The sequence below is a fragment of the Saimiri boliviensis genome, chromosome 1 (genome assembly GCF_048565385.1).
Source record: "Saimiri boliviensis isolate mSaiBol1 chromosome 1, mSaiBol1.pri, whole genome shotgun sequence".
Lineage (NCBI taxonomy): Eukaryota > Metazoa > Chordata > Mammalia > Primates > Cebidae > Saimiri > Saimiri boliviensis.
Window position 1 is genome coordinate 64755676 of NC_133449.1, and position 22840 is coordinate 64778515.

The 22840-nt window shown below is 45.9% G+C and overlaps 1 protein-coding gene and 1 non-coding gene across 3 annotated transcripts; one reads left to right on the top strand and one right to left on the bottom strand.

The window, feature by feature from the left end:
* Nucleotides 1-10186: 10186 nt before the first annotated feature.
* On the bottom strand, nucleotides 10187-10290 carry LOC120362177 (U6 spliceosomal RNA). The gene has a single exon (XR_005578150.2). It is a non-coding gene; the product is annotated as a U6 spliceosomal RNA (small nuclear RNA).
* Nucleotides 10291-15324: 5034 nt separating this feature from the next.
* EGR4 (early growth response 4) lies at nucleotides 15325-22429 on the top strand. Of its 2 annotated transcripts, none has more exons than XM_003922606.4 (2): nucleotides 15325-15773; nucleotides 16174-22429. In XM_003922606.4, exons 1-2 carry the CDS (start codon nucleotides 15329-15331, stop codon nucleotides 17496-17498), a joined length of 1770 nt encoding a protein of 589 aa, XP_003922655.1. In that variant the 5' UTR covers nucleotides 15325-15328; the 3' UTR covers nucleotides 17499-22429. The 2 variants fall into 2 exon arrangements, with proteins under 2 accessions (XP_003922655.1, XP_010331759.2); XM_010333457.2 differs by having other exon boundaries at nucleotides 16177-22429.
* Nucleotides 22430-22840: the final 411 nt, after the last annotated feature.

Consider the following 22840-nt stretch of genomic DNA (forward strand, 5'->3'; position numbering starts at 1 on the left):
AACTAGCATAGAGGAGAAATGGTTAAGGAGAGAGAGAGAGAGAGACAGAGACAGAGAGAGAGAGAGATCAGAGATGGGACCTCCAAGCCAGGATGTAGCAGGGTTACCAGCAGCAACCCTGTAAGGTAAGTCTGGTCCCAGAGGGCCTTTGAAGAGGGACCCTTCATGCCTAGGACCAGAAATGACTTCTAACTGGCCTCTGATCATTTTTTTCTTATTTTAACAAAGATCTATTTGATTTAATAGGCTTTTGTCTCAATGCTATTTAAACATACTTTGTTGACTCAATAAGGGCTGTTTTAAGCATTCTTCTTATACTATCCTCACCCCGATTTCATTGCTTCTCTTCCTAATTTTCAGGCTTCCAGTTCCACCTTCTTTCTATTATTTTCCCTTACCTTCCCATCCTATGTATTAAACTTTATTCTTTTTTAAACTATTTGCTTCTATATTTTAGCCTTCTTATTTAAGAAAAATTTAACCTTAAAAAAATCTTCCTGGCTGGGTGTGGTAGCTCACACCTGTAATCTCAGCACTCTGGGAGACCAAGGTGGGCAGATCACCTGAGGTCAGGAGTTCAAGACCAGCCCGACCAACATAGAGAAATCCTGTCTCTACTAAAAATACAAAAATTAGCCAGGCATGGTGGCCATGCCTATAATCCCAGCTACTTGGGATGCTGAGACAGGGGAATCTCTTGAATCTGGGAGGTGGAGGTTGTGGTGAGCTGATATTGTGGCATTGCACTCCAGCCTGGGCAACAAGAGTGAAACTCCATCTCAAAAAAAAAAAGAAAAAAAGAAAAAAAATATTTCTTCACTTTGGTTTTTTTTTTTTTTTTTTTTTTGAGACGGAGTTTCGCTCTTGTTACCCAGGATGGAGTGCAATGGCGTGATCTCGGCTCACCGCAGCCTCCGCCTCCTGGGCTCGGGCAATTCTCCTGCCTCAGCCTCCTGAGTAGCTGGGATTACAGGAACATGTCACCATGCCCAGCTAATTTTTTTTTTTTTTTTTTTTTTTTTTTTTTTTTTTTTTTTTTTTTTTTTTAGTAGAGACAGGGTTTCACCATGTTGACCAGGATGATCTCGATCTCTTGACCTCGTGATCCACCCGCCTCGGCCTCCCAAAGTGCTGGGATTACAGACTTGAGCCACCGTGCCTGGCCTTCACTTTTATTTTCTTGTATATTCCTTTAATATGTTGTTTAGATATTTACAGATTTAATATTTGTATCAAATACTCGTATATTCCTTTAAAATATTATTTTGATATTTACAGATTTAATACTTTCTATTGTATTTAGTTTTAATTCAACCTTTTATGCTTAAATTGTTGGGGCTTTAAATCCTTGTTATTAACTGTATCAGTCATGATTCAGAGCAGGTATGTGGCAGATTATACTTCCTAAAAACGGCTGTAACATTTCCATCCCACATGCTCTTCCAGAATTTTGCTCCTCCTCCATCAACAGGTGGGGTCCAAGTCCTCTCCCTTGAACCTGGATGGGTCTATATAACTGCCTTGACTACTAGAGTATGGCAGAGGGACGCTATGGGACTTCTGAAGCTAAGACATAAAGATGATCTCTCTCCTTCTCTCTTTTTATCTTTCTCTTTCTCTCAAAAAGGTCTCCCTTGGAACCCAGCAACTATGTTGTGAGGAAGCCCAGGTCACCTGGAAAAGTCCACAAGGACAGGAACCCAGGAACTCAGCTGACAGCCAGCACCGGCTGGCCCACGGTATGCATGGGCCCTCTTGGAAGTAGACCTTCCAGCCTTCAGTAGAGCCCCTCCAACTTATTCAATGTGGTACAAAGATGAATCTTCCCTGCCAAGCCCTGCCCAAACTGCAAGTTTGTGGGCAAAATAAATTATTGTTGTTATTTTAGGCCACTAAATTCTGGGTGGTTTGTTAGACAGCAACAAGATAACTGAAACTAGGAAACAGAAACTATCGATTTTAAAGAGGAAGAGGTTTACCAGAACATATCAAATACTTACAAAATCTTTGGAAGGGCTGGAATGAATCTCAGAATGTAAAATTATTAAACTCAAAACTACGCTATAGTGCAGGGATCAGGAAGTCCCTGCTGGCCAACACAACCACTTTTCAACACCTAAAAAGCCAGGGAGTGGGCACTGGAGCACTGCTGTGGAAAACTTCATGTCGCTTGAAATGGCTCTACAGCAGAAAAACCACCCAAAGAGACGGGGAGATGACTCTGCCCTGTGCCCCCCTTCTAAGTCTCACACAAGGCATCTGCTGGGTATTACTTAATTTGCATTCAGAATTCTAGCTGTAAAGGAATCTGAGAACCCTAGTTTTCCGCTTTCCAGCCTCTGCAATACCAAGAGGCTTTCAGAAGCAAGGAGAAATAAAGATTAAGCATATTAGACAAAAAATACCTTCTGCCCAATTGATTATATTAACTACCATCTTTTCAAACTGTTTTTCCATATTTATTACTTCATTTTTCATGATTTGTTTTTATACTGGCTAGCAGAATTAGTGGGTGTAATGATGACAGCACCAAAGAGACTGCACACTACAAGCAGGGAAGTTTAAAACCTCTGTCTCCAGATGCACCTGTGGCACTCATCTGGTGTCTCCTAATAGATATCAAGTCCTTAAGGTTGACTGCCCCAGTTGTGTCTAGCATACTCCCGTTCCTCAGTCTCACTCTACAAAATTACCATGGTTATTAGTCTGAAATGTATCCATCCAGCTCATTTTCTACACATTATTTTTATACTTACTGTAGAATTTAATGGACTCAAAAAATAAACTGTTCTGCAGTTAGTTTTTGTTATGTTAGAATATATCAAAACAACTTTCTAACAGTAATTATGGATCTATTTCATTTTAAATAGCTACAGTTTTTTCAATAGCATGAATTACTATAATTATTTAACTAATCCCCTCTTAATGGAAATGTGACCATTCTTTTCCAATATGACTTCTGGGTTTTAGTTCATTCTTTTTTTTTTTTTTTTTTTTTTTTTTTTTTTTTTTTTTGAGACAGAGTCTCACTCTGTTGCCAGGCTGGAGGGCAGTGGCATGATCTTGGCTGACTGAAATCTCCGCCTCCCTGGTTCAAGCAATTCCCTTGCCTCAGCCTCCGAGTAGCTGGGATTACAGGCAAGTGCCACCTCGCCCAGCTAATTTTTTGTATTTTTAGTAGAGATGGAGTTTCACCATGTTGACCAGGATGGTCTCTATCTCCTGACCTCATGATCCACCTGCCTCGGCCTCCCAAAGTGCTGGGATTACGGGCATGAGCCATCACACCTGGCCCTTAGTTCATTCTTGCAAAGGTCTTCTTCATCCCAAGATTATAAAAATTACCTGATATTTTTTTTGTTATTTTATAGTTTGGGATTTATTATATTTTGATATATCTGGAATTTACTTTTGAGTGTTGTGTAAAATATATATACTACTTTTTCCTCCAGAGGTCTACCTAGTTATCTTAATACCATTTATTCACTAATCAAATATTGCATTACTGTGAAAAGCTGCTTTTTATCATATTCTAAATTCCATATACATGTGGGTTGGTTTCTCAACTCTCTTCCACTGTTGAGTATCCCTTGAACTAATGCTACATTATGTTATTAGGTTTTGATATTTGATAGAGTCATCATTTTCAAAATTCTCTGGATTATTTTTTCATATTCTTCCAAACATGCTTTAGAACTAATTTGTCAAACTGCACCTCAATTCCACAAATAAAACCCATAGGTGTTACTGGCATCTTTACAGAAATTGCATGAAACTTATGGACTGATTTGGGAAATTGTGGCAGCTAAGGAGGTGTGGCCACTCAAATCTCCCTTCAACAAAGAATTTGCCATTCAGCTGCAAGCAGTGCAGTTACCGATGAGCCTACACTGTTAGCACCTTTCAGGTTCACCTCTGCTTTCAGGCCAAGACCATGCTCTTTCCAGCTAGGTCCCTGATCAATTACTGAGAACAAAGAGGACATAGGAACTGGCCACTTTTTCCCAATGCAAGATTCTTCTATTGGGTAATTTGCTCTGGAACTCGTCACTGGATTGGCTGAGACCGTCAGATGCTCATTGCAGTGTGAGGCTCTCCTGTCCAATCTTGCCTTTATCTCTCACATGTGTTACTCCCAAATAACCTCCTTGTAGCCTTCTCTCTCAATGTCTGCTTCACAGAGAACCCACCAACACTGTCACTGACATATTCATAATATTGAGTCTTCCCATCCAAGAAGAACTATCTCTCCCTCGTCTATTGTTCAATGTCCTTCAGAAAAATTTTGTCATTTTCTTCATGTTCTTCTTGCACAGTCTTAAGTTTATAACTAGTAATTACTCAATTATTTAAAGGTTTTTTTGCTGAAGTAAATGAGATCTTTAAAGTATGATAAAATATGTCAATCACACTTCATACTGATATATTTTAAAGTTATGTAGTAGATCATAAGGGTTTATAACTTTTTTTTGAGACGGAGTTTTGCTCTTTTTGCCCAGGCCGGAGTGCAATGGCGTGATCTTGGCTCACCACAACCCCTGCCTTCCTTGTTCAAGCGATTCTCCTGCCTCAGCCTCCTGAGTAGCTGGTATTACAAGCATGCACCACCACGCCCAGCTAATTTTTTGTATTTTTAGGTTTCACCATGTTGATCAGGCTGGTCTCGAACTCCTGACCTCGTAATCCACCTGCCTTGGCCTCCCAAAGTGCTGGGATTACAGGTGTGAGCCACCGTGCCTGGCCTATATCTGTTATATCATCACCTTGTCATTCATTTCTAAATGGTCTTCCTTTTGATCTCCTAAAAACAAACATAGAAGCAAACAACAACAATCTACTTCCATCAGTAGGATAATGGATGAAAAAACTGGTATATTTAAACAATGGAAAGTTAGTGACTGAGAGAAAAGAATTGACACATACAAAACATATATTGATACTGATGCGTGAAAAACATGGAGTGGGTAAATCTTACAGAGATTATGTTCAGCAAAAGAAGTCAAACACAAAACAGTACATACTGAATTATTCCATGTATATGATGTTCAAGAATAGGCAAAACTAATCTATAGTGATATAACTGAGAAATGCGGTTACCCCAAAGAGGGGGTATCTACTGACCAGAAAGAGACACAAGGGAACTTTTTGGAGGATGTAAATGTTCTATATCTTGATTTGTGTTAAAAAGTCATCAAATGGCCGGGCGCCATGGCATGTGCCTGTAGTCCCAGCTACTAGGGAGGCTGAGGCTGGAGGATCACTTGAGTGCAGGAGTTTTGGGCTGTAGTGCGCTATGCTGATCAGGTGTCTGCACTAAGTTTAGCATCAATATGGTGACCTCCCAAGAGCGAGGGACCACCAGGTTGCCTAAGGAGAAGTGAACCGGCCCAGATCCGAAACAAAGCAGGTCAAAACTCCCATGGTGATCAGTAGTGGGATCTCGCCTGTGAATAGCCACTGCACTCCAGCCTGGGCAACATAGAGAGACCCTGTCTCCAAACAAAAAAAAGTCACCACATGGTAAGTACACTTAAGATTTGCTCCTTTTACTGTATGCAAATTACAGCTGCATAAATAAAACATGATGGGTCAGAGGAAGTCTCTGTTTCTCCACCTAAATAAATGACCACTGGCTAGGCATGGTGGCTCATGCTTGCAATCTCAGCACTTTGGGAGGCCAAGGCAGGAGAATTGCTTGAGCCCAGGAGTTCAAGACCAGCCTAGGCAACATGGTGAAACCCCATATCTACAGAAAAAAAAATTTAAGTTAGTGGGGTGTGGTGGTGCATGCATATGGTCCCAGCTACTTGGGAGGCTAAGGTGGGAGGAGTGTCTGAGCTGGGGAAAGTTGAGGCTGCAGTGAGCCGTGATCATGCCACTACACTCTAGTCTGGGCAACAGAGCATGAAAGCCTGTCTTGAAAAAAAAAAATGTCTAACCCATGGTCTAAATCAAACCCAAGGGTCAGGCGTGGTGGCTCACACCTGTAATCTCAGCAATTTGGGAGGCTGAGGCGGGCGGATCACCTGAGGTCAGGAGTTCAAGACCAGCCTGGCCAACATGGTGAAACCCTGTTTAAAAAAAAAAAAAAAAAAAAAAAACAAGAGTCAACCCTGACTCCTTACTCTCTCTTCTGCTCCTCAAGTAGCTATTCACCCCCATGTGTCCATTATAAAAGAGGTCCTAAATGGCTGCTGATTCTGAAAGCTTCTCCTTTCCTGTTGTCACCTGTTGTTCAGTCTGAGGGCCCACTCTCACCTGACTTACCACAGTGGCCTCCTAACCAATCTCCCCTTTAGGTCACCTTCCACACTGTATCACATTGGTCATTCTAACATAAAAATTGCATTACTTATACAGCTTAAATCTCTTCAATGGCATCTTATTACCCTAGGGATAAAGTCTGAATGCCTATGCATGTAAGCTTGTGATCAGATAGGTGGGGGAAAAAAACGTCCAAATCCCTAAAGCTGATTAAAAAGTCTTCCAGGATCCTGAGTTCACCAGTTTCTCTAACCTGACCCCACTTGCCCTTTCCAGCCTCTTTCCCTCCTTATGCTCCAGCCATCATGGACTTCTGCCAGTTCCCTGAGCCCTTTTCTCCTCCCTTGTCTTTTTTCTCTCACCTTCTGGCTTTTGTACATGCTGTCCCCTTTGCCTAGATTATCCCCACTCAACCTCTCCCTTTTCTGGCTAACTTTTACATAACCTTCCAGTCTCCATTCAAATGTCACTTCCTTGGGGAAGCCTTCCCAGAATATCTTGATTAGCTAACTACCTCCTGCTTCATTCTGTGATCTCAACCCATCCGGTCCTTCTCCTACTGGCACATGCATCACACCTTTCTGTAATAAGTTGTTGAACTGGCTGATGTATTAAGCCCTCAACAAATATTTAGATGAATGAATAATAAATGAATGAGAGCAAGGATTGGAAGAAAATAACTAGTCATGAAATTCAGGCCATAGTGACCAGTCCCACCCGCATATGAGTAGACACCCAGAAAACATAGGGCACACATTTGGGGCAGGAAGAATTACTCACTATTTATTAACAGGATTTATTGTTTCTAACATTGCCCTTTTGTGCGTGTGTGTGAGACAGAGTTTTGCTCTTGTTGCCCAGTGCAATGGTGCGATATCGGCTCATCACAACTTCTGCCTCCCCAGTTCAAGTGATTCTCCTGCCTCAGCCTCCAGAGTAGCTGGGATTACAGGCATGTACCACCATGCCCAGCTAATTTTGTATTTTTAGTGGAGGTGGGGTCTCTTCATGTTGGTCAGGCTGGTCTCAAACTCCCAACCTCAGGTGATCCACCTGCCTTGGCCTCCCAAAGTGCTGGGATTAACAGATGTGAGCCACCATCCCCGACCTTTTTTTTTTTTTTTTTTGGTAGCAATTACCTGTGCTTCAATCACCACTTAATTTGTTAATTCTGACTCTTAATCCTGAGACTGTAGGTAGAGAAGATAACATACTACCATTTCACAGGTGAGAAAACACAAGCAGAGAGTATTTGTAATTTGTTCAAGGTCACAGAACAAGCCAGTGGCAGAACTGGGTCAGAATCAGTTCCTCTGACTCCCTGGCTTGAGGTTTTACTCTATTGTCAGATTCTCTATGTCCCCTGCAGTGTCCCTACCAAATGTAGGGATGACTGGTTTGGCCTCTGTGAGAGCAGGTACTTAGAAATCCTGTTGAACTTCCTTCCTTTGCTACCTACCTTGCACCAGAAACCCGCTGCACAACATTGATAAAAACCAGTTCTGTTCTAGGCCCCCACTTGCTGCTCCCTGGGAAGGTGACCCCTAGGGCACTCCCCCTCATGCCTTAGCTGAATAAAGCTCCCTGCGGGAGTCTTCACATGGCACACTGCATGAACATGTGGGACCCACTGGTTGCCAAGCCAAATGTGGCTCCAGATTATTCTAGGAAACAAATAAATTGTTTTGCTCGGGATTGAAGGAATTGCTAATTAGGGATTTTTATTTTGAGCAGTGTTCCTTGGAGCTGGCAGACAGATGGAGTAGGCAACTTGCTCTAGGGGCATTGTTAAGCAGAGGGAACTGTTTCTGCCCCTGGTTATGAGAACCTGCCAGAGCTCATTGCTGCCCAGCTCTCACCTCAAGGACAAGGGAGGCTTCCTGCCTCACAGTGATTTCCTATTCTCTGGGACTGGCCCTCAAAGCACAAGCGCAAGACCCTAGTGGTGTCAACCATATATTACCCTGCCTGCTAGCCATGTAATTGTCCTAGGGAAAAGAGCAAAGGTCTTTTCTGGAATTCCCTACCTGGAACTGGGAATGAAAATCCATTTATCACAGCAGCTATGTGTAGAACACACAATCTGTTAATGGCCAGGTTTTCAGTTATCAGTGAGAAAAAAGAGGAGCTGAGAGCATTCTGAAAACTCTTAGCCTCTGATACCCAGCTTCTGACACCCAATGTGTCCCTGATGCCCTCACAGATTGGTTGTTTGACACTTCCTTGGATTTCCCATTCTCTTGGATATGTGATAAGTTTCTTCTTTCCTTCCTTGTTTTTTTTTTTTTTATTTTGTAGTCTAAACTAATTGAGGTTACATTTCTGTCATGTGCAACCAGAAGCCCAGCTTGATGATGATGGACAGGGTTCAAGGACACATAGAGGACCCAGGCTATGGCCCAATGGACCTAGCTGTAGACAAATTGCCTCGGCATTTCAGTTATATTGTCCAATCTCAGTACAATGACCAATCTACATCAAAGAGTTTAAAGAAAACTATGGCCGGGCACGGTGGCTCAAGCCTGTAATCCCAGCACTTTGGGAGGCCGAGGCGGATGGATCACGAGGTCGAGAGATCGAGACCATCCTGGTCAACATGTGAAACCCCGTCTCTACTAAAAATACAAAAAAACTAGCTGGGCATGGTGGCTCGTGCCTGTAATCCCAGCTACTTAGGAGGCTGAGGCAGGAGAATTGCCTGAGCCCAGGAGGCGGAGGTCGCAGTGAGCCGAGATCGCGCCATTGCACTCTAGCCTGGGTAACAAGAGCAAAACTCTGTCTCAAAAAAAAGAAAACTATGGCAAGACGGGGGAGGAGAGATGGTGAAAAAGACAGTGAGATGAGCTCAGATAAGTGAAAACAGAAGGAGGCCAGGGAGAGAGAAACATGCCAGATAGATAAGTTAAGAAGGCTTGTTTCTGATTCCAATTCTATTCTAGAGCTATTGGTCTCTCAGTCTCCTCACTAAGCCTCCTTTTCACTTTCTCAACATATGAATGGAAAATTAGTGCTCTGAACACCATTATTTAATCAAATAAAAACATTTAACAAGATCCAAGGCCATTATTGCCCACAAAGGGAGAACCAGGCTTAGATCCAAAGGGCTGATGAGAGGCCGATTCCAAATCACAGGGCAGGAGCAGTGTGAAGTCATTGTAACTGTCCCCCTACTTCTGACCCTCCTAGAACCCACCCTAGACACACCTCTTCTGTGATCATCCACCTCTCAGCTCTGTCCAGTGTTGCCAAAGGAAGGCTGTAGAACGGAAGAAGAGAGAAAGAATAACCTCCCTCTCTCCTGTAGGAGAACAGCTTAGAAGCCAAGCCACCTTGGAAGAATCCACTTTTCCTAATGGCATGATGCCACCTGGTTCTTCTCGCCACCTCTCCCCATGATCCAAAATAGAAAGAACAGGCCATGTGTGCTGGCTCACACCTGTAATCCCAGCACTTTGAGAGGCCTTGGTGGGAGAATTGCTTGAGCCCAGGAGTTAAGAGACCAGCCTGGGCAACATAGTAAGACCCCATCTCTACAAAAAATAAATAAAAATAGAAAGAATTCAAAATAGAAAGAACAAGAGTAAGGAGGGTACAGAAGCCCCCACGCCCAATGTCCCCACCCAGTCCTCCCAGTCCTTGCCAGAGCAGCCTCACCTTCAGTGTCTACTGCGGGAACGTGAGGAGCATAAGGAAGGCTTTCACTCAAAAGTCTTTAGGTGAGGCATTAAGCCTCTATATCACGGAAAAGGAAATACTAAGGCCCCGTAAAAAGATTCTCGCCCTTACTGATAATTTTTACAGTACAAATTAAAATATCATCAGGATGCCTCTTTCTGCTTACCAATTGGTCCTCATATGCTGCTAGTTGGCCCTGAGATTGGAAAAATCTTTTTAGAGGAATATTTAACAATATAAATAATTTTAAATGTTTGTACCTTTGTCCTAAAAATTTCACTTTCTTTAAGGACCATGCTACTCTTCTCTGTATCATTCCCATTTTAGTATATGTGCTCCTAAAGTGAGCATGAAACTTCACTTTCTGTAATCTAGCCTTTGGCTACAGTGCGAGTTCAAATCCTGGCACCATCACTAACCTGGTAAGCTTGGACAAATTTCTTAGTGTTCCATGCTAAATTCTCCATCTGTAAAATAGAGGTAATAATAATACTCATCAGGTTGTGGTCAGGATTAAATGATGAGTACGTGTAAAGCTCTCAACACCTGTTAGATAATGCCCATAGTAGGTGATATGCAAATGTTAGCTAGAATACTGTAGTATTATTACTCCATCAATGCACCACGTATACATAAAAGGCTACAGATAGCCAGATTCTTTATAATAATGAAAGAAAGACAGGAAACTATCAAGTTAAAAAATTATATACATCTACACAATGAAATATTCTGGTGAAGTTGTTACCAACACTGTAGGTCAACACTATAGATGGGTATCATTATGGGAAAAATTTAAAAATTCAAGGTACAGTGTTGAGCTAGTTTCAAGATTGTGTATAGTATGAACCCATGGATGTAAATACGAATGATAATGGTAATATGATTATTGACTAAATGGATGTTGCCTGAATATGCATGAAAAAAATCTCTAGGAATCAACCTAAAAGTGTGTGTGTGTGTGTGTGTGTGTGTGTGTGTGTACAGGATAGTGAAAGATATTCTCATTCTTTGCATTATAATTTTTAACATTTGTCTTTTTTTAAATAAGCCTGTTACTTTGGTGGGCATTAAAAATAATAGCCATACTCATAATCAAAATAATGATCCAAACCACAAACTAATGATGGGCTATGAGCAGGGAAGAGAAAAGGGACAGAGAAGGAGCCTGACATTCTACTCTTGCCTCAGGGGCAGATGATCAGACTACTTCTGCCCTACTGGTTGTGGAAGCCCTCGGGCACTGCAGAGGTCTTGGGAGTGGAATTGGGCACTGCAGACACTGAGGCTGGATGCAGACTTCATCTCTGCAGCAGGTTCATTGGCCATGTTTTTTGTTAATCTGATGGCTGACCCTGCCTCTGTCCCTGCTTTTAATTAAATCCTTTAGGAAGAAAAAAAAAAAAGAGGGAGTGGAGGAGAGGGTAGGAGAAAAGAAGAGATGAAAGGAAAGGAAGAGAAAAGAAAGGAGAGGCAGAGAGAAAAGAAGAATAAGAGATGCAGTGTCCCCGCATCTCCATGGCCCCAGGAAGTGGGACATGGAGCTGTTCCTCAGCATTCGCTGTCAGGAGTCGCCATGGAGACCGAGTGCTGGCCTCTTCATGATTAATACTCCCAGGCAGCTGTCTTCTTGGAGTCTTTTAAAATATATACACTATTATTTGAACACAATGATATTTAGAGCAGAAAGATCAAGGTAGGGGTGGAGGAGGGAGCAGTAGCATAACCAGAACTATGACAGGGGCTGAGCCCTCCCCGGAAGAGAGAGCAGGGAGGCTCCCTCTACCCTCCCTCTGCCCCTCCCCACCTCCTTCCCTGGATTCAAAGCTTCCAGTCTCAGGCACTGCGGCATCAGCATCTGAAGGGCCAACCCAGAGCCTGGCACTGGGCTGTGCTCAATGAACATTTGATGAATCAATTTCTGCATTCATTAGTTCATTCAGTAAATGTTTGTTTGGTGCTTGTCTAGAAAGTGAATTCTCCTTCGCACCTTTTCCCATGGAAACAGAAATTCGCTCTCACCTTCCCCAAGGTCCCCCCCCCCAACACACACCCCAACAACTTAAACAACAGATCCGAAGAACCTTATATGTGCTATTCCTCAGTACTAGTTGTGACCCACTGTTTTTTTTTTTTTTTTTTTTTTTTTATCCATGACCATCACTCCAGGAAATTCTTGCAGGGATGGGAACCAGCCAGCTCAAGTTTGCACATCACATTCTATTTGAAAGCTACAGGGAGATTCTCCATCTAAAGCCATCTTACAGTGAATCTTTTTATAAAATTAATTATCTTTTCCTAAATTGTCTTATAGAGTAGGCTAGCCTGGACTTGACTCCCAGCCCTCCCATTGAATAGAAGTGTGGTGTCAATCAAGTCATTTAACCTTTTTGAGTCTGTTTCTTCATCTGTGAAAATGGTCTCCAATTTCTTACTCCATAGAACTTTTGTGCAGATTGAAGCATAAAATATTTGTAAAGTGCTCAATGTATGTGATTTCCTTTATTTCCCTTGGGTACATTTGTGTATTTATATTTGAAGTGTGATTAAGACTCATAGATCTAAGCTCCTCTCTTTTCCTTCCCCTCCCAAAGACGTTTATTTTCCCTGGGCCAAGAATCTTTTTGTAGGGAGAAGAAGAGACAAGCTGGAAAGGGCTACAAAATGCTCAGCCCCCTTTATATTTCCTGCCAGTCCTCAAGGAGCCAAATGCAGTTGCAAATTGCCCTCCAGAGGTAGCCATCCTGTGTGACCATGAGTGTGTGTATGTGTGTCCACTGGAGGTGAGTGGCACAGACATGGGAGTGTGAGCCAGCCTACACCCAGAGTACAAGCTGTCTCTTCTCTATCTCCTCTCCTAGTCACTCCTACCCATCCCCGAGCCCTGCCCCCAGGTCTGGCCTCTAACATGAGAAAATTAGGGTGACTTGGACCCTTGTCCTAACACAGACCTAGTCCAACAGCCCTTGACAGAGAGTAGCAAAGGCCTGGCAACTCACCAAGGGAGTAGGGGAATTATCTGTGACTAAGAAGGAGGAATGCTGTGGCAGAGGGAAGAACAGCAGAAGGGATTGGCAACCTGGGGCTGACCAATCTGGCCCGACGGCGCAACCTGGGGAGCCCTGGACACCAGCCCAGCCAAACTCCTCCCCTCCTCCTCCCTCCCAGGCAGTGGGATGCCAGAGTGGATTTGAGACATGTGTGCCCTGCGTGTCTGGTGTGGGCTCACCTGGCCTTGGCAATGCATTTGGATTAGAATCAAACCCTGGATCTGAACTAGAGTAGAAGGGAAATTGTGTTTGGTGTGTCTAATCTTTACAGACATGTGGTGGGTTTCTGCATTTCCTACATGCTCATATATGTGCTACTAACACAGAACCATTTGTGTAGCCATTTAGTAAGACATGCTGCAAGTGCATGACCCTGCGAGAACCTTTGTATGATTGTTGAAGACACATACAAGTGTGTCAGCATATGTTTTGCAGATGATTCTGTGAAGGGACATATTCTGTGAAAACACTTATGGGGTCATTGTGGGATGAGGAGTGGGCACCTAGGGCTGGAGATGGGGCTCAGGGTCCCAGAAGACATAAAACCAAAGTCTACTTTCTGGCCTGTAATAGGCCCTTAAGAAATGAATACCAAATGAATGAACATTGAGAAACTGAATGAATGGATGTTTGGATAATGGACATAGGGTGAAAGGACTGACACTGTGGTGGGGTTTGGGCATTCTTGGGCTCTCTCTTGAAAAAGAGAGTATGGAGGGAGGAGAAGCTGAGAGCTATACTGTCCATGATGCTGAGTCCGCCACCCCCAAAGAGCTTTGCTTCTATTTCAAGTGGAGAAGGAACGGGGAGCCCTAGACCTGCCCCCCTTATCCTCCAGCACACAGAGTCCCAGGAATTAATGCTCTTCATAAAGAAGAAGATGCTATTCTATGTATTTATTTAATCTTTCCTCCCATGTGTTTATTTAATTTGGTTCCAGAAGGGAGTTAAGCGAGCTATAATACAAAATAAAATAAACATTTTAAAAAGAGAATGAGAGAATGAGACAGAGGGAAAACCACAGCAGAAGAGAGATGAGACTAGGAGAGTAGGCTAGCTTCTTTGCTGGAGTTGGCTCTGATGCTTCTACAGCCAAGATTCACAGCCTCCTTAAGGCTAGGATTATTTTTTTTCCTCAAAAGAAGCCCAATTATTTCAAGTACTGATTCCAGGGAGATATTTCCCGTGGATTCTCTCTGTGTTGCTGGGAACAACATTCTTAGAGTGAAAGTCATTTGTATGAAGGCAGAAAAAATGGTCTACAGAAGTATCTCATCTCCTGTGGGTGAGAGAAGAGTGAGCAGGAATTGGCCCTACTTTCCTGGAAGACAATTTGCCAGTTGTCTATCAAAATTTTACATATAATGTGGCACATAATTACCCTCATTGAAATTTATCCCACAGACATTCACATATATATATAGTCAAGGATGTTGACTCCAACCTTGGTAAAAGTAAAAGGTTGGAAACTGCCTATATGCTCACAGACAGGGGACAAATCAACTAACTCAAGGTCCTCCCTTACAATGGAGTACTATACAGCCTTGGAAAAGAAGGACAAGGTCTTTATGTTAGGACATGGCACAATCTCTAAGTTATTTTAAGTGAAAAATAATGATAATATTGCAGAACCATGTGTATGCTTGGATATGCATAAAATTCTTCTGAAAGAATACCCAAGAAACGTAAATGTGGCTACTTCAGGAGTTAGGAATGAAGGTGGGTGGAGAGAAGAGGGACTTTTACTTTTCAATTTAGAATATACCCTTTTGTGCTAGTTGACTTTCCTCCTACTATTAACAAGTATTACAGTCCCTTTTAATTTAAATAAGTTATTTTTCCTAACACACACACACACACACACACACACACACACACACACACAACTTAAAATGGAAAAACACAGAGGCGTGAACAAAAGAAATGAATGAATGGTAATAATCTCCATGGTTTACTGAGTGTGCCTGGTCATTTATGTGCTCTAACTCAGTTTTTCTCCATAGCAAATGCACAGGTGAGAAATCGACATTAAGGGGGATTCAATGTCAAGCTAGTCAGTGGCAGAGGGCGGATTCGAACCCCAAACCATGGAAACCCAAAGCCACGGTAAGGCGGGAAGCGCATCTACTGGACGGTCTGCCCTGCGCGGTGCAACGCTCCAGACCGGCGCATCCTCGGCCACGGCGCACACACAGCTCCACGCTGGGGAGCGCGCGCGCACGCAGCGGCTGCGGCAGCAACAACGTCACAGCTCGAGCTTTCCTTTTCGGGAGTCCCCGGCACACATCCTGTGTCCATGTTTGGGCATTTACGTCACGGCGGCAGGACCGGGGCCTCCCAAAATGGCAGTGGCCCGGGGAGTCGGAAGCCCGGAGCCAGCGCCGCTGCAGCTATATAAGTGGGGGGGCTGTGGGTTGGGGGAGCCCGGCTGTGCTCTGGAGAGGCGAAGAGCCGCCGCCCGAGTCCGGTGCGGGCGAGCAAGAGCGCCGCGGCTCCCAAACTCCTTTCCCAGAGGTGACTGCCGGAAGCCAGGAGCCCGGGCGCCTAGGTCTGCGCGCAGAGGGGAACCCCTACCGCCGGCCTCCCCGCTACCTGCGCGCCCCCAAGCCCAGCTGGCGAGGCCCCGGGCGCCCCACAGCCGGCTCCGCGCCATGCTCCACCTTGGCGAGTTTTCTGAACCGGACGCGCTCCTCGTCAAGTCCACTGAAGACTGTTGCGCCGAACCCAGCGGTGAATTGCCACGGCTGCCCGCCAGGGACGTTCCCGCGGCCACCGGCTACCCTGGAGGTAAGGAGGGCGAGCAGGGGTGCTCAGACGACGACAGCGCAGCGCAGGGGCACACAATACCTGGGAACCAGCAGGGATGGGGACACTGGAGCTATGAGAATAAGGGCAATGGGAGGCTCAGGAGTCCTGGGGTGCGCACCCCCATTCCCACCCACACTGGGCCGCCAGCGCCTCCGCAGGAACCTGTGCGGATATCGGAGCGCCCTTTTGCCTGTGCACGTGTATTTTGCGTGTGCATGTTTGTATGCGTTTCTTGGGACATATGTGGGCCCCTGCTGAATCAGAATGTGCAAAAGGCACTTTGTGTATATCTGTGGGCACCAAGAGTTTCATGGGTAGGGGCTGTGGACTCAGGTACACCCTTTGATGGACCCAGAGCTGACTCCTGCTCCCTCCTCAGCAGGCGACTTCTTGAGCTGGGCTTTGAACAGCTGCGGCGCAGGTGGGGACTTAGCCGACTCCTGCTTCTTGGAGGGGCCTGCGCCCACACCCCCTCCCGGCCTCAGCTACAGCGGTAGCTTCTTCATTCAGGCAGTTCCCGAACACCCGCACGACCCGGAGGCACTCTTCAACCTCATGTCGGGCATCTTAGGGCTGGCACCCTTCCCCGGTCCAGAGGCAGCAGCTTCCAGATCCCCGCTGGATGCCCCTTTTCCCGCGGGGCCCGATGCCTTGCTGCCAGGTCCACCAGACCTTTACTCCCCGGATCTGGGCGCTGCCCCCTTCCCAGAGGCGTTCTGGGAGTCCTCGCCTTGCGCGGGGGCCCCCTCGCAGTGCCTGTATGAGCCTCAGCTCTCCCCGCCCGACGTCAAGCCGGGCCTCCGGGCGCCTCCCGCCTCGCCAGCGCTGGACGCTGCCTCTGCCTTTAAGGGTCCCTATGCGCCCTGGGAGCTGCTCTCTGTGGGGGCACCAGGGAACTGTGGGTCACAAGGAGGCTACCAAGCCGCCCCCGAGGCTCGTTTTCCCGCAGTAGGGACCAAGATTGAGGACTTGCTGTCCATCAGCTGCCCTGCGGAATTGCCGGCCGTCCCAGCCAACAGACTGTACCCCAGCGGGGCCTACGATGCTTTCCCACTAGCCCCAGGTGACTTAGGGGAGGGGGCTGAGGGCCTCCCTGGGCTCCTGACCCCTCCTAGTGGGGAGGGAGGGAGTAGCGGTGACGGCGGAGAGTTTCTGGCCGGTAAGCAGCCTCAGCTTTCCCCGCTGGGCCTTCGCAGCGCCTCCGCGGCGGACTTCCCGAAACCTCTGGTGGCGGACATCCCTGGAAGCAGTGGCGTGGCTGCGCCACCCGTGCCGCCACCGCAGCCCACCCCTTTCCCCCCGGCCAAGGCACGGCGCAAGGGGCGCCGGGGCGGCAAATGCAGCACGCGCTGCTTCTGCCCCCGGCCGCACGCCAAGGCCTTCGCGTGCCCGGTGGAGAGTTGTGTGCGGAGCTTTGCGCGCTCCGACGAGCTCAATCGCCACCTGCGCATCCACACGGGCCACAAACCCTTCCAGTGCCGCATCTGCCTCCGCAATTTCAGCCGCAGCGACCACCTCACCACGCACGTGCGCACCCACACCGGCGAGAAGCCCTTTGCCTGCGACGTGTGCGGCCGCCGCTTCGCGCGCAGCGATGAGAAGAAACGGCACAGCAAGGTGCACCTCAAACAGAAGGCACGCGCCGAGGAGCGGCTCAAGGGCCTCGGTTTTTACTCGCTAGGCCTTTCCTTCGCAGCCCTCTGAACAAGAGATGGGTTTATGGGTTGGAGCGCCGCCGCTCGGTGCGCGTGAGATCCGGCCGGTTCCCCTCCCCGCTCTTCCAACACCTCCTCGCACGCCCGAGGGCCGGCCTCCGGTCCCGCTTCCAGTTTCCTTGAAGCGCCCACCGCACACGCCCTATTCAGCACCAGCTCCGCGGACAGCTCCCGCGGTCCAGGCGCTGTCTCCCGTTAGCCGCGCTTTGAGGGAAGTCTTCTGAGACCACCCAATGAATAGGCATTACCGTGGGACTCGAGACAGTCTTTTATAACTGGCGCACGCCCCACGCCTTCCTTTATAACCCCCAGAGACAGGTTGGGGCAGCGCCGAGCTGGTCTCGCGCAGGATTTTGTACAGCAGTGTCTTATCCAGCAGCCATCGGATGTAACGTTTTGCTTTGGGGTTTTCTTCCTTTTGTTGTTGTTAATTTTTGTAAAGCAGACGCTACTCTCAAGCAGTTGACAAAACTGTTTATTTTTGCAATTAAAATTATTGTGCTAAAAGCTTACTGAATCTGCCATGTAAGCTCCTGACCCTTACCCCCAACTTCTCCCTCAGGACCACATGTGCCAGAAGATAAAGGAGATCCCCACGTTCATGGGGTACAGGCTCTGAACACATTACACACCCACTGTCAGGCACACCTGGCAGGCATTGTAGCACAGAGTAGGCATTCGATAAATGTGTGCTGGGTTAATGAACGAATTTAATCACAGCTGACCTGAGGGTTGGAGGTGTTTCTGGAACTTCAAAGTGGTTAGAAGGCATAGGTGTTCAACATTATGTATATATTATTCTCCTTAATCCTCACATTCCCAAATAAAGCAGGCATAGACCTCATTTCAAAGATGTGGCAGCAATGTAGATAGCTTGCTGGAACAATGTAGTTAACCCAGGCTAGGAACAGACAGGCCAAACAAATCTGTCTAACTTCAAAGCCAACCCTCATTTTTCAACCCCAGAATGGAGGCACCTAAGCTTAAATAGCACTGTTTAAAAAGGTTTCGTACCATAAGGTGAGAAACAGGTTTGGCAGCTAGAGGGAGCTCCAAGCAGTAGCAACAGCAGCAAAAGGCTGCAGTCAGTATTTTGGTGCCATTTGTGAAAACCCAGAGTGTTCAGTGTCACAGAGGCTTCAGACAGTATCTATGCATCTGTTCAAGAGTCACATGGTGTTAGGGCCAGAATGGGTCTCAGCATTTAGCTAGAGCACACCTGAATATAGCAAGGAGCACGCCCTTGCCAGAGACTCATGATCACCTTAGCTGCTCTGCCCACAAAAAGGATCCTCTCCAGGAGGCATCAGCCCACTTACCATTCAGCCATGCACCTGCCACAGCCACCTTTCTCCAGCTGTCCTTCCAAGTGAACCCTTCATGGCTTTGGGATCAGAGGAAGGCTAGGAGGGTGATGAGGAAGCATGACCTTGTAATGGCGAAGGTGGCCCCTTTTTACTCTGAACTCCCTACCCAAAGCTTTTCCACTCTTTCTGACCACCTTGGGTAGACCTTGGAGCATAAAAAGGCTGCTGTGCTCTCCATCTCTCTACTCAAATGACCCCTCTCTGATAAGGAAGAAAGAGTGCCTGTGTCTTAGGACTTCATTCTTTTCTCTTCTGAGCTGAGCTGTTCTTGAATTAAGAGAGCCTACAGCCCTATGATGCCAGATCAAACCAGCTTCTTATCCTCTTGCTTCTTTCTTCATGGCTTCACTCTCAGATATGCTCACACTCCACCCCACAGTCCAGCTGACCAGAGATAAAATGATCAACTCAGAGAATTCATTCCTTTTCTCTCCCTAGGTGTTAAGTGCTTTCATGTGACCGAGTTATCATGTATCTAGGAAACTAATTTGTGGTAAAGGATTTAATATTACCTTCATCTAGAAGAATTAACATTTTAGAAGAGTAGCCTGCAGAGGGCAATGTTTAACCCTAAGAAGAGGCTCAAAAGATGGACTGCCAGGCACTGTGATAAGTAAGTGGTAGATTTGTGGAGATGCAAGATAATGGTGACCCTCATTGTCTTACTATTTAAGTGACCACACCTTTCACTTATTAGGCATGGGCCACCTGGCTTCACTTTTCATGCAGAGTAGGGAAAGGAAAAGCATAATGGCCCATATTTCAAGCAACTAGTCTCAAACCACACAACCTGAACAAAGGAGGAAATGCAGACAGTGGGTGGCTGGCCTCTGATCACCCCAATCTTGCCCTCTCCAGCAGCATTCCAGCAAGTGCTATCAGCTCTATTGTACCCCTTGTCCTCACATCCACCTAGGCCTCACATCACTGATGAGAAAATTGAACCTCAAAGAAGTGACTTGGTAATAGTCCTGGTACCAGAGCCCAGTCTGGCTCTATAACTTCTAGCTGAGAAGGTCCTGCTATGTCCTAAGGGACACTGCTCCCATTTGTTGGAGCTTCCCCTAGGGATTCTGAGGGAAGAGAATGTTCGGCTAGAAATGGAAAGAATCGGGCCGTGTGCAGTGGCTCACGCCTGTAATCCCAGCACTTTGGGAGGCCGAGGCAGGCAGATCACGAGGTTAGGAGTTTAAGACCAGCCTGGCCAACATAGTGAAACCCTATCACTACTAAAAATACAAAAATTAGCCAGGCATGATGGTGTGTGCCTGTAGACCCAGCTACTTGGGAAGCTGAGGCAGGAGAATCACTTGAACCTGGGAGGTGGAGGTTGCAATGAGTCAAGATCATGCCACATGCACTTCAGCTTAGGCAACAGAGTGAGACTTTGTCTCAAAAAGAAAAAAAAAAAAAGAAATGGAAAACATTAAAACTACACAATCTGAAACTCAATCCAAACACAGGACCCAACCAGAATCGGGACTGTCAAAGAGCTCATTTTCCTTATTTGCTCCTCTTTTTCAACTGGTCCTCAAAATGTGAGTGTTTTCCTAGACCAGTTCTTAACCCTCTTCTTGTTTCTTCACTTTCCTTAGAGAGTACATTGATTGCCAGTTCTTCAGCTATCATTCCTACAGAGACGGCTTCTAAGTCAAACAGCCCCATGGTTCTAATGAATACCCCCATATGGATGTCCCACTACCATTCCAAATACAGTCTATCTAAAATCAAATCACCCTTCCATATTTCTGGTAAAGCAACGTTATTTGCTTCCCTGGACTCACCCAAGTAACTACAGTTCTGTAGGTTTCACTTTTGCTTCTTCCCTCCTCACGCATCCAGGCTGTCACTTAGACTTGCTGTATCTTATTGTAATTCTTCAGGATCTTCTCTACTCTGATTCATGGTACATTGTTTCCTGTTATGTATCATAATCATTAGCTTGTGAGCTCAACTTCAGTGGTGATTTACTTGGGCAGCAATACTCTGTGGCCTTGGGTGACAGTATGTTTCTCCTGAGCAGTTTCCTATTTGCTTCTACCAGCCACTCCAAGAGTATCACCTGACAGACAAATCTTTTGTTAATTTCTTGGCTTGAGGTTCTTGTAACATGCAGATGTTTTGAGTTTAGAGTCCAACTTAAGTAGCCATACATTCTCAGAGGCAGTTGCCCCTTCTCTAACCAGGACCCAGGTCAGGACAAATAAGCCATATGCCTCCCTACCCATACCTGCTGGGGTTAGTCATAGCATATCTCATGCTTATATTTCTTTGTCTTGATCCCCTTATTTTGGTCCATGTAGATTTTTTTCCCTTTTTTGCAAGCTCAACTAAGAATTTCAGGAGATGTCTGTTACATTTTATGAAGCAGTCCATATACTTTGTAGCAAGAATTGTAGGGGCCAGCCCTACAGGGTTCTGTGAATCCCTCTCTGCAGGTGTGGAGACCAGAAACTGTGGAAATAAAAGACACAAGACACCAAGAAAGAGATAACAGAGTTTGGGCCCAGGGGTCTACTGTCAACCAAAGCACAGAGTCCAGCAGTGGCCCTGAGTGCCTGGATGCTCTGACTTTTATTAAGTATACAAACCAATGGGAAGGGCAGGTAGGATGAGGTAATGGTGGTCAGTGATAGGGTCAAGTAAATCACGTATCTTGGAGATAGGGGGCCCAAGACTTTGAAGAAGCCAAGGCTAGGAGAAAACCTAAGGCGTCAGCACTTTTTCCAAACTTGTCAGGAAATAACAAGGTCACTAAGATTTATGTTACTATTACTAATTCTTATCTTCTAAGAAAAAGAGGAACCAGGTGCAGAAGAAGCAGAACTTGAAAGTAGCTATGGAACGTGACTGCTGAAGCACAGCACCACATAGAGACAACTAAGTCCCCAGATGTCTGTGGGCCTCCCTGACAGCCATCAGCCCTACTACAAGAGCCTGGGAGAGCAGAGTTTTCTCCTTATTCCCCAGAGGAAGGAGATGTCTCAGCCATCTTGGACATCTCCTTCCCTAGCTGGCTAAACAACGGGCGCTATCACAGAACTGACACTGCCACGCAGCCGAGGCGTCCTCCAGCAGCCCTTCTGTGGGCGTGACAGAAGGCTTAGAGCATCTTGCCTTAGGGTCACCTTTTTTCCAATGCCACTTCAGTCCCATACTTCTTGACCTGAGACTTATTAGTAAGATTAAAGATTATACGATTATACATGTGTATATATTTATGATTACATATGAATAGCTATGTGATTATGATTATATATAGGAATAACTATGTAACTATATCTCTAATTCCTTTCTAATTCTATGTTTATATGAAAACATGCTGAGGCTTCAGACCCTTGCCTCAGCTTTTACGGGGTTCTCCCTCAACAAAGAGTCCTTGGGCTATCTAGTCAACGATGTTGTTGAAAACAGAAACCAGATGATGTTAATTCTTCTATTAAAGTATTTCCCACATTTATCCTCTCTGTGCCTGTTGCCAGCACCTTAGTCCATGGCACTCCCTCCATGTAAACATATACCTTGGCTATGTCAATTTCATAGAATCACATCATAACATTGCAGTTGGAGTTTATAAGAACATCTTGTCCAGGCCAGACACAGTGGCTTATGCCTGTAATCACAGTATTCTGGGAGGCCAGCGCAGGTAGACAGCTTGATAGTTCAAACCAGCCAAAGCAACAGAGCAAAATCCTGTCTCTATTTTTTTTTTTTTTTTTTTTTGAGACGGAGTTTCGCTCTTGTTACCCAGGCTGGAGTGCAATGGCGCGATCTCGGCTCACCGCAACCTCCACCTCCTGGGTTCAGGCAGTTCTCCTGCGTCAGCCTCCCGAGTAGCTGGGATTACAGGCACGTGCCACCATGCCCAGCTAATTTTTTTGTATTTTTAGTAGACGGGTTTCACCATGTTGACCAGGATGGTCTCGATCTCTTGACCTCATGATCCACCTGCCTCGGCCTCCCA

Bases quoted from the DNA above. Each gene is read 5' to 3' on its own strand.
- EGR4 (XM_003922606.4), top strand. From the start codon at position 15,329: ATGGCAGTGGCCCGGGGAGTCGGAAGCCCGGAGCCAGCGCCGCTGCAG. The intron at 15,774-16,173 runs GTAAGGAGGGCG...CTCCCTCCTCAG, and splicing joins GGCCACCGGCTACCCTGGAG to CAGGCGACTTCTTGAGCTGG.